We start from the raw sequence: 15,542 nt of genomic DNA, 5'->3' as shown, positions 1-15,542 counted from the left end.
TCACATTGTAGGACTGGAGCTCAGAGCTATGAAGTATCTGTGAATTTGTGATTCAGAAAAGTCTTTATTTCTTATTGTATGGGAAACATTTTCCTACCTTCAGAGGGTATAAATGAATCATACTATCAGGTCTCCTTATTGGAGGAGCTCTGTAAAATTGATTCATAGATATAAACAAACATTTATATAAATCAAGTATTCTCCAAATTCACAGAAAATGAATCCTTACAGAAACTGCTAGCTCAGAAACATTTTTAAAATAAATCACACTGGCTTAATAATTTTGGTTTAAGGAAGAAAAAAAAAAAAGGGGGCACCTGGGTGGCTCAGTCTTTCAAGCATCTGCCTTCAGCTCGGGTTATGATTCTGGGGTCCTGGGATTAAGCCTCATGTTGGGCTCCCTGCTCAGCGGGGAGTCTGCTTCTGCCTTTGCCTCTGCCCCGCCCCAGCCCACCCCACTCATGCTCTCTCTCAAATAAATAAAATCTTAAAAAAGAAAAAATAAATAAAGGCATGTCTTTTCTCTGATTTATTAGATTAGGTACAATATATGAATAGATTTAAAAAATCATCTTTGAGGCAGCCTGGGTGGCTCAGCGGTTTAGCATCGCCTTCAGCCCAGGGTGTGATCCTGGATATCCGGGATCAAGTCCCAAGTCAGGCTCCCTGCATGAAGCCTGCTTCTCCCTCTGCCTCTGTGCCCCTCCCTCTCTCTTCTCTCTCTCTCTCTCATAAATAAAATCTTTAAAAAAAATAAAAAATAATCTTTGATGGTTTTCTAATAAAGATCATAGTTTAAATTTCCAAAACACTCATTGGTTTATTAATCAAAACGTTAACATCATTCCTACATAATGCTCATGATTCTGAAACGTGTAAATTTGTGTTTAACTGAATTAAGTTATAGTTCTGATGTTTAAAAATATTTTTCAATTGTGGTAAAATACATATAACATTTACCATTTTAAGCATTTTTGAGTGTACAATTCAGGGGCACTGAGTGTACATTCACAAGTTGTGCAATCATGGCCACTCTCTACCCACAGAACTTTTTCATCATCCCAAACTGAAACTCTGTATCCACTGAAAAGTGACTCCCCACTAGAACCTCTGTTCTACTTTTTCTCTCTGAAATTTGCCTACTCTAAGCTACTTCAGGTAAGCAGAATCACACTCTATTGGCCTTTTTGTGACTGGCTTATTTCACTTAACATAATGTCCTCAAGGTCCATCCATGTGTTGTAGCATGTGCCAGTCTCCCTCCTTACGGCTGAATAATATTCCATGGTATGCATATACTATGTTTATCTCTTCATCTGTTCATAGACACTTGTGTTGCTTCTACCTTTTGGCTATTGTGAACAACACCTCCACAAACACTGGTTTACAGTAATTCTTGGGAGTCCCTAATTTCAATTTTTTTGGGTGTATATACCTAGAAGAGAAATTGCTGGATCATATGGTAATTTGATTTTTAATATTTTTAAGGAACCGCCACCCATACATATGCCTATGAGCAATGCACAAAGGTTCCAATTTCTCCACATCCGAGCCAACATTTATGTTTGCTGTACTGTTGATAACAGTCAACAGTACAGCAACTAACTTCCTAACTTCACTGGGTATGAAGGTGGTATCTTATTGTGGTTTTGATTTGTAGTTCCCTAATGACTAGTAATGCTCAGCAACTGACAAACATTTTTATATATTATGTTTTATGGTAGCTTAAACATAACTTCTAAGAGTCTTAATTTAAAAATATGGATTAATATAAATCAGAAAACATAATGAACAACCTTTGGATAATTAAGTAGATTCTAAATAAGAATGAACACTAAAACAATGAACCTAATATTTATAAACTTGTCCTGCTTATTTATATATGCTATAGAATGACTGTATCTTTGGGTCATGTCAACAAACACATTCATCTTTGCCACTTTGAGACACTGGAAAAGAGATGCCTAAGAAATTGGTGGTGTTTGGGACACCTGAGTGGCTCAGGGCATGACCCTGGGGTCCTGGGATCGAGTTTCGCATCGGGCTCCCCGCAGGGAGCCTGCTTCTCCCTCTGCCTCTCTCTGTGTCTCTCATGAATAAATAAATAAAATCTTAAAAAAAAAGAAATTGGTGATGTTTGTATTTATACGCTTTCCCAGTCTGCTAAAATGCTTATATAAATAGGTAGTTCTCAATGAACCTACCTCCTAGTTTTGAGAACCCAAAGCTATCACTTTATAAAAAGATATGATTCATATGTACCATATTAAAGGCAAAAATAAGAGATATACATTTGGGTATGCAAGGTAATAGCATACTTGTTTTTTATAGAAGAGAGAAAGTAGAATTGTTCTAAATGTCAGCTTGCTGCAGAACATAATAAAGCACAGAGAAAGACAAAACCAGAGGGACTAGAGCAAGTTGTAAGTTGAGGGACGTATATTTTGTTTGCTTAGTTTATAATGCTTGCGTCTCTAAAGTAGCTATAGTTGACCCTTGAACAACATGGAGGTAAGGACATCAACCCCACCCCCCACCAGCACAGCTGAAAATTCACGAATAACCCTTTGATTCCCAAAAACTTAACTACTAACAAACTTGCTACTGACAGAAAGTCTGATAACAGAAACAGCCATTCTGTGTTATAGGTACTATACACTGTTATTACAATGAAGCTGGAGATAATAAAATATTAATACAGAGAAAATACATTTACAGTATAGTACTATTAAAAAATTCACATATTAGTGGATCCAGAGTCCAAATCTGTGTTGTTCAAGAGTACTGTACAAAATATGTTAAAATGTTGGCTAAGTTCACTCAGTTTGAGGGAGCTCTTCATCGGAGATACCTCACTCTTTTATAAGTGGAAAAATGAGGGCTGGGCTTGTTCAAGGTCACAAGACCCACTCAGAGGAATGATAAGGACCCAAATCTCAAATTCTCAACTTTTGGTTCAGTGTTTTTCTCACTGGATGCCGCCTCTGTGGTGTCCCGTGTCAGAATATAATCACAATCTAGTAATATGTTCCATTTAATGTAATGAGTTAAGATATTTTGGAATTTACTAAGCCAAAGAAATCAAGAAATGTATTTCTCAGTGACATAATTCTTAAGATACGAAGTGCTTCAAAGCAAGCAAAACAGTTTACCTGAATGTCTACCACTTAAAACCAGAAGCACTGCAATAGCAAAAATTTGAATTGTACAGAGCTTAAATCATTAAAGAATGATTGACTTATAGTAAATGTGTTTAATAAGTATGACAGAAATAAGGAACTGATTTTCTCATTTCTACTGCACAAATGTATAAGAATTATGATGTTAATCTGTTAACTGTTTTCTTTACTTTGACATTTCCTTGTATTTTGAAATCCTAACAATCCAACAAAAAGATTTTTTGTGAAGCACCATAAAATGCTTACAAGGAAAAGTAACAGAATCTCAACTTCACAATTCCACAGATTAATCAATATTTATTGAACACTACAACAAACACTTTAGGATTGAGAGTTACTATCTTAATGAAACTTAATATCACTCAAGACTTGCTTTTCCAGTGTTTCTTACAGAGGGGAAAAGCATTCCCCAGTGACAACCCAAACTGATATTTTTATTTAGAACTGAATGACTGCAAACATCAAACAAGACTGACATCCCCATGGAAACTAATCCACCCCAGGATTTACCATTCAAACATTTTCTGAAGCACTCATGCACAGTTAATGGGTAATGAAAATCGTCAAGGCAGATGACCCTAATTTTGAACACACTTGAAGGATCTTTGGCATAATAGTGAAAACCACTACTTGGTAAAGGAAGACTGACCTGGCAAAAAGGTATCTGGAATGGACTGTGACTGTAAGCTGCCTAAACTAATTTAAGTCCCTTGCCAGAATAATCTTCAACGAGGAAATTTATGGCATTTTTCTCTTTAAGATCTGGTTTTCTATCCTAGTACACTTTCTCTTATTCTCAGAATAAATTTAGATATTTTTATCATAGGAGATTGGTTTCCAAAAAAGATTTCCAGTTTATACAATTTCACTGTAAAACATAAGGTTTCAAATAACATTGGTTCAACTATCATGTGATATTCAAAAACAAACTGGAAGTAAGTTCATGTATTCACCCAATACTTACTGAGTGCCTGTGTGAGCCCAGGGAATACTATTTCAACTATCATACAAAAGATGTTCAAGCCCTACTTAATGAGCTGAATAGAGGGCAAATAGGAACGTCTTCAATTCACTGATCTACATCAGTGGCTTGAGGAGCAGTCCTGCCCAGCCCCAACTGCCCAAAAGTCTTCAGACCTAACCGAGTGGGAGGGCAATCAAATGATAATCCCAATGAGTTGGGGAATCTGGATCCAGAATTCTAACTGGTGCCTCTGCCCAACACTACTCAGCCTAATTCTACAGCAAAACTACATGACTCTTTCCCAACCCATGTAACCAAGAAAAACAACACCCCTCACCTGTATCTCCCTTCCCCCCAGTGGATCAAACCACAGCCTAGCTTTCCTTTTCTAATTACTCAATACCAATAGCAGCCTGACCACCATTCTCTGAAATCTAGCCCCCATTCAGATAGCTCTGTCTGCCCTGGTTCTGGCTCTCTACACGTAGCTGGTGCTCCCAGGCTGTCCAGACCAGACAGCAGGTGAAAGCTCTCCCCAGGTCACCAGCTCAATGCTCCTCCGAGCCTTCTCTCCACGGCAATCCAGGTCAGGGCAGCTCTCTATCTACATCCTCCTTGTTCGGTAAAGTTATTTTAACTCCCTTCCCAAGTCTAGCAGCTCAATCTTCTCCAGTTCACCCCTCCACTGCTACCTCTGCAAGCTCCCTTTAATTCTACAGAACCCAGTTTGAGTAACAGTCATTCCCTCTTCCAAATTCTGGCCAATGGAGATATCTTGACATCTACCAGAGCCACTCCAAGCAATGATATTTCATTTGCTGACAGACTGAAGAAATGATTAGGTTCCTAGGGGTCTTTTTTTCCCTGACAGCAAAATGAGCGCCACCACTGGCTACAGGGCAGGGACACTTGTAGATACCCGCCCCTGCCACCTGCAATCGGTGTACACACACACACACACAAATGTACACATTACTTCAGTCTATCATAGAGCTTCAAGAAGCAGCAAAATAGCTCTCAACTTCAAAAAAAAATTGGAAAGATGGTTTTACAAGCTATCAAAAAATACTAATGGCTAATATTTAAAAATAAGAGTATTAACCACATAGCTAATATTTAAATATTCCTTAAAATATATCTATTTCAATATATAATGGAAGCATCTTGGGGAATACTAAAACTGCAAACACTACACAATAACTAGGGATGCAGTAAGGAAGCAAGATATCAAGCTGAATCAGATCTTTTCTATAAAATTTTAGGAAATTAAAAGATGAAGAAATGATATATACTCTTTTCTCCCAGCTTTATTTACACATGATAAAATTCACCCATTTTAAGTGTAAAATTCTGTGATTTTTAGCAAATTTATAGAATTATGGAATCATCACCACAATGCAGTCTGGGATCATCTCCATCACCCCCCAAAACTCCTATGAGTCTCCTTTGCAGTTAGCCCTCCACTTCTACCTCTAAACTCCACTAATCTGCTTTTTCAGTCTCTAAATTCCCCTCTTTTAGGTAATTCATTTAAATGGAAACACAATATGCAGCCTCCTGTATCTGGCTTCTTTCACCTCGCATAATGTTTTCAAAGATCACCCATGGTGTACCCTGTATCATAATTTGTGCCTCTTTACTGCTGCCATTCCATCATGGATGGACATTTATCTATTCACCAGGTGATGGACATCTAAATTGATTCCAGCTTTTGGCCATTATAAATAATGCTACTATGAACATTCACATCCAAGTCTTTGTTTGCATGTATATTCTCATTTTCCTATATTTTAGGGTCATATAGTAACCCTATCTTCATTATTTTGAGGAAATGAAAAACCATAGCTCTACCATTTTAACAATCCCACCACAATGAATAAGGTTGTCAGTTTCTCCACATCTTGTCAATACCTGCTACTCTCTGCTGATTATGGTCATTCTTGTGGGTTTGTGGTAGTATCTCATTGTGGCTTTGATCTCCATTTCCCTTGTGGATGGTGAGAATCTCCTCTTGTACTTATTAACCATTTGCATGTTTTCTCTGGTGAAATATATAATCAAGTCTTTAGCCTATTTTTAAACTATATTGTCTATCTTATTACTGAGCTGTAAGTTCTTTTTGTTATTGATTCTAACTTAATTCCATTTTGATCAGAGATGATTTCAATCCTTTTCAATGGCTGAGATCTGTATAGAGGGACAGCATCTGATCTGATGGTAGTCAATGTTCCCTGTGTACCTAAAAAAATATGCAGTTTATCATTGTTGGGCATAGTGTTCAACAGAGGTCAAAGGGGTAAAACTGTGTGATAGTGTTTTTCCTATCTTCTACAGTCCTTCTAGTTTTCCAATTGTTCTGTCAACTATTGAGAATGTCGTTCTAAAGTCTGCAACTGTAACAGTGGATTGGACTTTTCCTCCTTTCAATTCCACTGGTTTTTGCTCCATGAATTCCCAGACTCTATTATTAAGTGTCTCACATTTTGGATTACCATGCCTTTGTATGATGAACTGACCATTTTATCACCATGAAATATCCCTCTTCCTTTCAGATAGCAGCCTTGGCCCTGAAGTCTACTTCATCAAATATGTAAATATAGCCACTCCAACTTTCTTATGATTAGCATCTGCATGGTATACCTTACTCTGGCATTTTTTTTTTTAAAGATTTTATTTATTCATGAGAGACAGAGAGAGAGAGAGAGAGAGAGAGAGAGAGAGAGGGGCAGGGACACACAGGCAGAGGGAGAAGCAGGCTCCATGCAGGGAGCCCGATATGGGACTCAATCCTGGGTCTCCAGGATCACGTCCTGGGCAGAAGGTGACGCTAAACCGCTGAGCCACCCAGGCTGCCCTGGCCTTTTTATTTTAAATGATCCATGTCTACACAGTTAAGGTGAACCTTGATTTTTTTTTAAAATCTAATATTACAATCTCTGACTTTTAATTGAAGTGTTTGGATAGGTATTGTCCAACAGGATAGCCACTGGCCACATGTGGCTATGTAAATTTACTAAAATCTTAAAAATTTAAAATTCAGATTTTAATTTGAATAGGTACTAAGAAGCTCAGTACCTATGTATGACCACTAGCTACATACATACTTTGGATAGTATAGATACAGAACATGTCAACATAGAGTTCTGGTTCAGATAATTTATATTGAATGTAATCAGTAGGGTTGGCTTTAAGTGGACATCTTGCTATTTGCTTTCTATTTGTCTCACTTGTTCTTTGTTCACCTCTCCTTTTTCTGCCTTTCATGAAACTAAAAACGTGTTATCATGGCAATTATCTCCACTACTGGATAATCAACTATCACCGTTTTTAAGGCTGCTCAAGGGCAGTGGTTTTTCAACAGGGAGCCAATTTACCTCTATGGAACATTGGCAAAGTCTGGAGACATTCTGTTTCAATTCAGGGGGAGGGAACTACAGGCATCTATTGGGTAGAAGCCAGAGATGTTGCTAAGCATCACACAATGCACAGGATAGTATCCACAAGAAAGATTTAACCTATCCAAAATGTCAATAGTGCCAAGCTTGAGAAATCTTGCTCTTGGGTTTACAAAATATACCTCAAACTCATCGCTTCATGTAGTGCAAGAATCTTATAGCATTACTGAGGGAGAAGGGGGCAAAACAGGTGATGGAGACTAAGAAAGGCACCTGTCGTGATGAGCACTGGGCGATGTATGGAACTGCTGAACCACTATACTGTACACTTGAAACTAATAAAACACTATATATTAACTAGAATTAAAACTTTAAAAAAATCTTATAGCAGTATTATTCCATTTTTTCCTTTCTATCTTGCTATTATTGCCATATATCAATAGCTGTGATGTTGAGCTTAACCAATGTACCTCTCTGGACTCAATTTGCCTTGCAAAATTCTCTGTGTGAGAACTGAAACGACATAAGCAAAGAGCTTAGCACAGCACCCATCCACCACAGGTGCTAACATCTCGATAGGTTGTTATGATACCTGTTGAATGAAGATTTTAACTGATTTGAAAGAATAGAAGGGGAATCCCTGGGTGGCGCAGCGGTTTAGCGCCTGCCTTTGGCCCAGGGCGCGATCCTGGAGACCCGGGATTGAATCCCACGTCGGGCTCCCGGTGCATGGAGCCTGCTTTCTCCCTCTGCCTGTGTCTCTGCCTCTCTCTCTCTTTCTCTGTGACTATCATAAATAAATAAAAATTAAAAAAAAAAAAGGAAGAATAGAAGGACATACCTGAACAGAAACCTAAGCCACCTACATTCACATATGGTGAAATGTCTTACAAACACCTCTCCTATAGATCTCCACCCCGAAATGCCGACAAGACTGCACCCTACTGGAGTGGCTGGCAAAGTCTGATTCGGAAGAGAATTTCAAGAATCTTTTAGCCTCTGATATATAATCCCCTTTATTTACCTACATTTAATTGAAGACATCTGTAGGCGGTGCCACACAAAATGTAATTCAGACTTAGTAATGTCAATAAAAATGTCCGTAAGGGAGAGGTCCGATGTAAACCTAGCAGGGAAGTGCACATCAGCAGCCACAGAGCCACATGAAATTAGGAATATAATGGAAATATGTTGCCTGACTTGACGAGGTGATAAAAGCTCTTTTCCCATAAAGCTTAATGAGCTCTATTAGTCTTCAGCTTACAGGAATGTAAAGGGGTCAGCCCCACAGAGGGAAGTAACTGACTTTCCACACATGGCTCCATTCAAATGACAGCAGATCAAATTACTGATGTAATTACTATAACCTGACAATTTCGTTAGATTCATGTGGCGGTTAACTATTTAGGACTTACAACAAAGGGACATGGTTCATTCATACTAGTTTGTGGACAAAGTGAAGTTTAAAGTATTCTTCATTTTCAACTGCAAGTCCCACATATTTTACAGTCTCTACCAGAATTATTTTTCTTTTAATCACAATCAGGGAAGGTGTTTGGGTATTTACCTTCCCCAGCTAAAATACAAGCTCAATGGCAAAATTAAACATTTGGGACTCCTAACACTCTCCTGCTTTGGCTTTGTTTTGGCTCTCAGACTGTGATGTGGCAAAGGAATAGAATCCTGAGTTCAGTGCTGTTGGAAGTTTAGGGGTAGCAGCCACTACCTATACTATCAGGCAGCCCCTGAAAAACTCTGGACTAAAAAAATTTCAACAGAAAGCCCTCAAAGGAGTTCTCAAAAACTTCAAGCAAAGAAAAGCACATTGGTCATCTCTCATTTTGCCCTATGTCCATAAGCTCAGTAAGAAGAGAGATCTGTAACAAAGGTAAAACAACTCCTGATCATCAAATGGAGAAAGCAGATCAGAGAGAAAATGACGAGATCACTACAATTTGATCATACTTTCCCTCTACTATTCACCAAAGATTAAAGCTTCTATACATACAGTCCCAATATTTAGCCAGATGTAAGTAAAAAAACATTTGTTTGATATACTCTGGCTGTACAGTTGGTAAACTCCAAGCACTATCTACACCCAAGAGCATCCAAACATGAAAAAGACAATGATCCTCATCTTAATACAGTCGTGCTAGGACTATATTGAAACATAAATACTAGGCCTTGTGTGTTTCTGGCTGACTCCTGCAGCCTCAGCCTCAGCCCTAGCTTATCCATCCATCCATCAAATACTTATCCAGTGCTTCCACTGTACTACTTTACTACACTAAAATCAGAAACACAAGGAAGCAAGAAAAACAGGGTCCTCTCTCATTGGGCTCACATTTGAGAAAAGTCTATTAGTGAGGTCTATTTAGAAGGATCTTTGCCACTGTTTGGTAATATTGCCCCAGTGGTGCAGTGGACATCAAGCTCCAGCCTCCTTATTCACTCCATGTCCAGGTAAGCCAATCCAGCCCAAATGTCTTCCACTCAAAACCATTCTTCCTGGTTATTCCTCAAAGCTCTTGCTGAAACCTTATCGTCATTCCCTTCACCTAAGCTCCTGCAATTCCTCTCCATCTTTTTCCCCTAAGACTAGATCCTGTTTGCTCAACAATCAGAGCCTTGCCTGATGTACTTTTCAAACACTGACTACAAAAGCCACCACCAAAAACCTACCAAGGTATCTCTTCTCCCCATTGTGGCTCCTTCATGGAAGAGCAAAGGGTGAAACAATTTAACATTTTGTGTTTCTCCTTCTTAATTGGTTTCTGCATGTTTTAATTATTTTTAAATTGAGATCTACATGTATAATTTTGCATCCTACTTCTATTTCAATATAGCAAAAGTATTTCACACTGTTTTCTTCATCAACAGGTACTTAAGTATATGCATAATCCCCATTTTAATGGCTGTACTGTGTTCTGTTGATAATATGACTTTCTGTACCATTATTTATTTGACCTCTTACTGTTGGACATTTAGACTTTATAAATTTTTTGCCATTATAAATAGTGCCATAATAAACATTTACATAAGTTTTGTCCCCACTTTTATTTCTCTGGCAGTGATTCTTAGAATTATTCCAGCACACAACCCATAAGGTATGAATTTATATAGGGTCTTAAATGTAGATGACAAAATTGATTTCTGTAAAGGATAAAGTATAAAAACAACTCATCCCATATCTTCCCAAGCATTTGTAAAAAAAGAAAAAAAGATTATCTTAACAGATAAGCAAACATTTACCACTGTTCTTTTAAACTACACTTCTTTGCTTACAAGGTTAATTCTTAAAACATTTACTACCATTTGTATTTCACCACATCAACTATCTCATAAAATTCAACCAAAAATTGTGGGGAAAAAAATAAAACATTTTAAAATTGACTCCAAAAGATCTTGAAGTATAATAACCTTGTTATACTTTCCCCAAACTGCCTTTTAACTATATGTTTTTATGAACAAAATTAAGGATTTTTAACAGAAGCAAATCTTATTTTTCCATCCTTTTCTCTGTGATACTTCCCATTCTGCTATGCTTAAAAAAATGCTTCATCAACTAAAGAGCAGTTGTATAATTTATACTGTCTTCAAATTTCTTAGTTCGCTTGTTTTTGCACTAAACTTTATTTAAAATTTTATGTGACAGGATTTGTGCTTAGTGCTTACCACACACTATCTCATTTCATCTTAATAACTATAAAGTAGGGGATCCCTGGGTGGCTCAGCAGTTTAGCACCTGCCTTCGGCCCAGGGCATGATCCTGGAGTCCCAGAATCGAGTCCCGCATCGGGCTCCCTGCATAGAGCCTACTTCTCCCTCTGCCTGGGTCTCTGCCCCCTCCCCCCACCTCCGTCTCTCATGAATAAATAAAATCTTAAAAAAAATAACTATAAAGTATTACCAATTCCATCTTTAGATTAAAGGAAAAATGAAATTGCTCATGGGCTAAGCAAGCCTCCATCATTTCAAAGCCCAAGTCCCTCTAAACATAGCTTTGTTTCCCTCTTGATCCTGGATATTTAGAAAATGTAACCAAACCTGGATGGTACAGTTTTCCCTTGGCAATCATCAAACTGACCTCTGAGAGTATTCAATGTGCCAACTTGGTTTACACCACAAACCCACAATGTTTCAAAAAAAATCACATGAGTACAGTGTTACAGAAGCAGTGTGTGTGGAGAGTTGCAGAAGGGTGTGGCAGTGGACAAAGGCTCAACCTGAAGAGGGATAGGATTTGAACCAGTTGGAAACAGGGGATAGGAACTTAAAGTGAAATAAGCAGAAGCAAAAGGAAGGACAATGGAAAGGCAGAGAACAGTGTCTGATCACCTGGGGCTTCAGTGCAGCCCAAGAGGAAAATAAAAAATATTACTAAGGTTTTGAGTAGCACTTTATTTATTGAACTCACTTGAACTCATGATCCTGGGATTAAGACTTGAGCCTGAGCCACCCAGGTACCCTGAGTAGCATTTTAAAAATGCTGCCATGTCCACTGCTTCATTAGGGAGGTAAGACTTATCATTTGCATTTTAAAGATAAAAAACCCAGGCTCAGGGAAGTTGTGATTTGCCCAACTGTGTCCAGTAAGGGAAGGCATGCTCTAAAACTGAGATTTGGTTCTGAGTGCAAGCATCTCTCCCACTCCCCCTTCTTTCCTCCTCCTTCCTCAAAGCCTCATCCATCTTGTGTCAAATCACAGGTCAGCAGTTTTCCTGAGTATCTTTATCTCACAATGTTATCACTGGAGTCTCAGCTCTACACTGCAGAACCATTATGAGGACTCAAGGTGAAAGTAAATGTAGCACTGAGAGAGGGCGAGGGAAAAGGAGAGGAGGGGAGTGGGGGAGGAGAGGGAAGAGGGAGAGAGAGAAACAGAGGGAGGGAGCACACCTGTGCTTAAGAGAAGCTCAGTAATAGTTTATGCTATTGCCTTATCAATTCAGGGGTCTGAAAAAGTGCTCTCAGGCACCTGGGTGGTTCAGTAGGTTAAGCATCTGCTTTCAGCTCAGGTTATGATCTCAGGGTCCTGGGATTGAGTCCCTCATTGGGCTCCCTGCTTGGCAAGGAGTCTGTTTCTCCCTCCCTCTCCCTCCTCCAGGCTAGTACTCTCTCTCAAATAAAATCTTTCAAAAAAAAAAAAAAAGTGCTCCCAAACCAAATGAAACTGGCCTGACAACAGGCACCCCCCCTCCCCCCTCCCTTTTTTAATACCAGGGCCATTTTTTTTTTTTTAATACCAGGGCCATTAAGACAGAATAAGGCTAGTGTCAAACAGTTATGAAGGAAGCAGACATAATAAGGCTCTTTATAATGCAAGACTGATTTCAGTTTACTTAAAAAAAAGAAAATGTCCTTAAAAAGAAGCAATGACCTGTTATGAAGGTGAGCAGCTCTGTAACTTAGAACAATTCTTATTCTAAAAAAAGTCTGTATTCATCTCATTACCATTATCAAAGAGGATGTGTTAAAACAAAACGAACACCTCTAAATACCAAATAAATGCCTAACAAAACATACCAATAGTGATGTCCGAGTAGTGATTCTAGTACTAAAGTCAGAGAGTCAACTCTTACCTCCAGAGGTGAGCTGCAAAGGAACCTTGTGAACTGTAGAGTCACATTTAAATATCAGGATCAGTTTCATCCAATAAATGAGCAGCAAAAGAAAACAAAAAAAGAAAAATTATTGTTACGTATTTTTTCAATAACAGCATCTAAAGTAAACCTTAAAGTCTATAAAATTAACATTTTTTGATTCACTGTATAGTTTTTATCCAGAGTACAGAAAAGTTCTATCTAGCCCATAGTTGGCATCCAGCTATTTAAAAATAAAATCTGTACAAACTCTATATAAAAATAAATTAAAGCACAACAAGCTAGTCCTAAAAGCTTTCATTTCTTAAGGTTTCATCTTACAACCCCTACATAATTAGTCCAAGACAGGAATCAGCAATCTTCCTGACAATGAATGCCACAAGCAAAATTATGTAAGAGCCAAGAGAAGGGAAAGATATAAACCAAAGGGGAATCAAGAAATAAAAAATCAAGACCAGGAGAGAAGGCTGGCTGAGGCAAGAGTGAAAGAAGGGGAGTCCCCACACACACTGGTGCCCGGACAGTTCTCCCTTTCTCTTTCTCAGCCAACATGCATCCTTATTCTACTACCTCTTTGACACATATCAAGGCTTACACAATAACATCTGAAACTAAGCGTTATATATGCTGTTTCTCAGTATTTAATTAAGGAAACAAATTTAGGCAGGGTAGGAAGGAGCCATGAATAACAAAGCAAACTGCTCTGAAATGAGGACTGTCACATAACTCTATATATATTCATGATAATAATTCATAATGCTTTTTAGATGTTATTTATTAAATCAACATTTCAAATCCTTTGAGAGTTACTGTAATAATAAAATAGCCAAGTAGCATAAACTCTTGATCTTTCTAAATGCGAAATAACTACAATAAAATGCAATAGCAGGCCTGTTTCCAAGGGCTCTTGAACTTCCTCTCCACAACAAAGCTAGCCAGTACTCACAGGGAATACAAATAATTTGATTCTCTTTTAGAGATACACATTGAAATATTTTTCAATGAAATTACATGATGTCTGGGATTTCCTTCAAAATCACCAGGGGGTCAGGAGGAAGTATTGTAGGATAGCGTGTAGATAAAACAAGACTGGCCATTATATTAAACTGGTGAGGACAGGAGATGAATATATGCAGATTCACTATATAACTTTCTACTTTGTAAAGATTTCCAGTTTTCTACCGTAAAGTTTAAAAAGTACGGCACTTTCTCCCCGCAAAACTAAAGCAAATACATTTGTAAAATGTTACTAATACACACTAAAGCCTTATAATTAACTAGTATCATTTAGGCCCTAGATAATAGGGTATATTTAAGCAACTTTTTTTTTTTAAGAGAACTTTCTGAAAGTGCAAGATCTACCAACATTTTAAGTTTTCATAATACTGATATGTAACAAATTAATTTTGTTAAAACTTAAAGTGTAACCTTGTGATCTTGGATTCTTTTCATAGTAGCCCAACATGAGAGGATCTCGGCCCTTCCTCCTGGGAGTAAAAAGTGGCAAGTAAAAGGCTAGCCAGTTTTAAGAGTGGAAAACAAAAGGTATGGAGAATTTTTATTTCAGAATGAGAAATCTGCTCTTGCTCAGTTTCTTTCCCTTTTCTCCACTAAGTGCATGTTAACTCTCTAGTACACATTATATTTTAGAACTTAGAAGTAGGGGCACCTGGGTGGCTCAGTGGTTGAGTGTCTCCCTTTGGCTCAGGTCATGATCCCAGAGTCCCGGGATCAAGTCCCACATTGGGCTCCCCACAGGGACCCTGCTTCTCCCTCTGCCTATGTCTCTGCCTCTTTCTCTGTGTCGCTCATGAAAAAATAAATAAAATCTTTAAAAAAACAAAGAAGAACATAGAAGTAGTTCTGGTTCAGCAGTAACTGATTTATCAGTTAGGATGGAGGTTACTTTAAATAATAAAAAGAAGCAGATAATTACTTTCCAGGAAAACTAATGTTTCCTTGCAGTTCCAATGCCTGACATACATCTCTGTCATGTGTGTATATAACATTCCTGTCACAGCTTTTTCAAAATAGACCTAAAAATTCCTGCACTGCCTAAAGCTGCCAAAACATGAAGTATATAAGTAAAAGTTCTCAATTCCCAAAGCAGTAAAAACAAAATAACAAATCACAAGGCGCACATTCACTTCCTATTCAAAGGACATGAAGAGATCCAAAAATGCTGCTTCTTGATTAGTGCACCAGAAAACCCACTGCTACTTCCCTTCAGTTACTTAGTAAATTTTCATTGTGAAATTACACACATATTCAATACAAGTGGTAATACCTTGAAAAAGAACTATAAAAAAACAAATTAATTGTAAAATATATTTTGTACATACACTGTAACTGACAAGAGAAATAGATGCCTTCTAACAAATACCATCCAAATGTCTGATCA

At 37.9% G+C, this 15,542-nt stretch overlaps 1 protein-coding gene across 11 annotated transcripts in view; it reads right to left on the bottom strand.

Moving 5' to 3' along the window:
- ATE1 (arginyltransferase 1) overlaps positions 1-15,542 on the bottom strand; it is a 163,092-nt gene that overhangs the window by 104,238 nt on the left and 43,312 nt on the right. For 10 of the 11 annotated variants that reach the window (XR_012020472.1, XM_072805061.1, XM_072805060.1 and 7 more), the window contains one exon: positions 13,121-13,153. The exons of the other annotated variant lie outside the window; for it this stretch is intronic. Coding sequence is in view for 9 of the 10 variants with exons in the window: in XM_072805061.1 (XP_072661162.1) it covers positions 13,121-13,153 (33 nt within the window). In the remaining variant the exon portion in view is untranslated. The remainder of the gene's footprint in view (positions 1-13,120; positions 13,154-15,542) is intronic. 11 annotated transcript variants of the gene reach the window in all.

Source organism: Canis lupus, chromosome 29 (assembly GCF_048164855.1).
Source record: "Canis lupus baileyi chromosome 29, mCanLup2.hap1, whole genome shotgun sequence".
NCBI lineage: Eukaryota > Metazoa > Chordata > Mammalia > Carnivora > Canidae > Canis > Canis lupus.
Note: the sequence above shows the minus strand (reverse complement) of the source record. Positions and strands in the feature narration are given on the sequence as shown.